At 49.6% G+C, this 1000-nt stretch overlaps 1 protein-coding gene across 1 annotated transcript; it reads left to right on the plus strand.

Moving 5' to 3' along the window:
• Positions 1-44: 44 nt before the first annotated feature.
• LOC101953424 (olfactory receptor 5J3-like) lies at positions 45-983 on the plus strand. Its single transcript, XM_065580637.1, has one exon. It carries the CDS (start codon positions 45-47, stop codon positions 981-983), a length of 939 nt encoding a protein of 312 aa, XP_065436709.1.
• The last annotated feature ends 17 nt before the right edge of the window (positions 984-1000 follow it).

A 1000-nucleotide genomic window follows, 5' to 3' on the forward strand; every position in this document is an offset into this window, starting at 1 on the left:
CTCTTGTTATCCCGGCAGGTATGGTTTCATGCACCCCTGTATAAATGGCTGAGGGCAATCACAGCATAGTGACCCAGTTCATCCTCCTGGGGCTGACGGATCGTCAGGAGCTGCAGATACCCCTCTTCGCGGCGTTCCTGGTGATCTACCTTCTTACGCTGGTGGGGAATCTTGGGATGATTGTGTTGATCAGGGTTGATCCCCGACTCCATTCCCCCATGTACTTCTTCCTCAGTAACCTGTCTGTGGTTGACCTCTGCTACTCCTCAGTCTTCGCTCCAAGGATGCTGGTGAATTTCTTAGTGGGGAGTAAAAGCATTTCTTACTCTGCCTGTATTGCCCAACACTTCTCTTTTGTCGTGTTTGTGACCACAGAAGGGTTCCTGCTGGCCGTGATGGCATACGACCGCTATGTAGCCATTTGTAACCCTCTGCTCTACACCGCTGTTATGTCTAAGAGAGTCTGTATTCATCTAGTGGCCAGCTCATACGGAGGGGGGCTCGTGAACTCACTGACCCACACATGTGGCTTGCTGAGGTTGTCGTTCTGCGGGCCCAACATCATCAATCATTACTTTTGTGACACTAACCCATTGCTGAAGCTCGCCTGCTCTGATAACCACATCAATGAGATTTTGCTTGTAACGTTCTCTGGAGTTATTGCCATGTCCACCCTCCTGTTTGTCATAATCTCTTATCTGTACATCCTCTTCTCTATCCTGAGGATCCGCTCCGCCAAGGGCAGGCGCAAAGCCTTCTCCACCTGTGCCTCTCATCTGACAGCTGTCACCATGTTCTATGGACCTGTGAGCTTAAGCCACATACAACCCAGTTCCAGCTACTCACTGGAACAGGAGAAAATCTCTGCTGTGTTTTATACCCTGGTGTTCCCCATGTTGAACCCCTTGATCTACAGCCTGAGGAACAAGGAGGTTAAGGATGCTCTTAAGAGGGTGATAGACTGGAAAAACATTCCCAGCTAATTTGTCACCATGACAAT

The sequence above is a fragment of the Chrysemys picta genome, unplaced genomic scaffold (assembly GCF_011386835.1).
Source record: "Chrysemys picta bellii isolate R12L10 unplaced genomic scaffold, ASM1138683v2 scaf8735, whole genome shotgun sequence".
In the NCBI taxonomy this organism is placed as follows: domain Eukaryota; kingdom Metazoa; phylum Chordata; order Testudines; family Emydidae; genus Chrysemys; species Chrysemys picta.

Coding starts and splice junctions, on each gene's coding strand:
- LOC101953424 (XM_065580637.1), top strand. CDS start 45: ATGGCTGAGGGCAATCACAGCATAGTGACCCAGTTCATCCTCCTGGGG.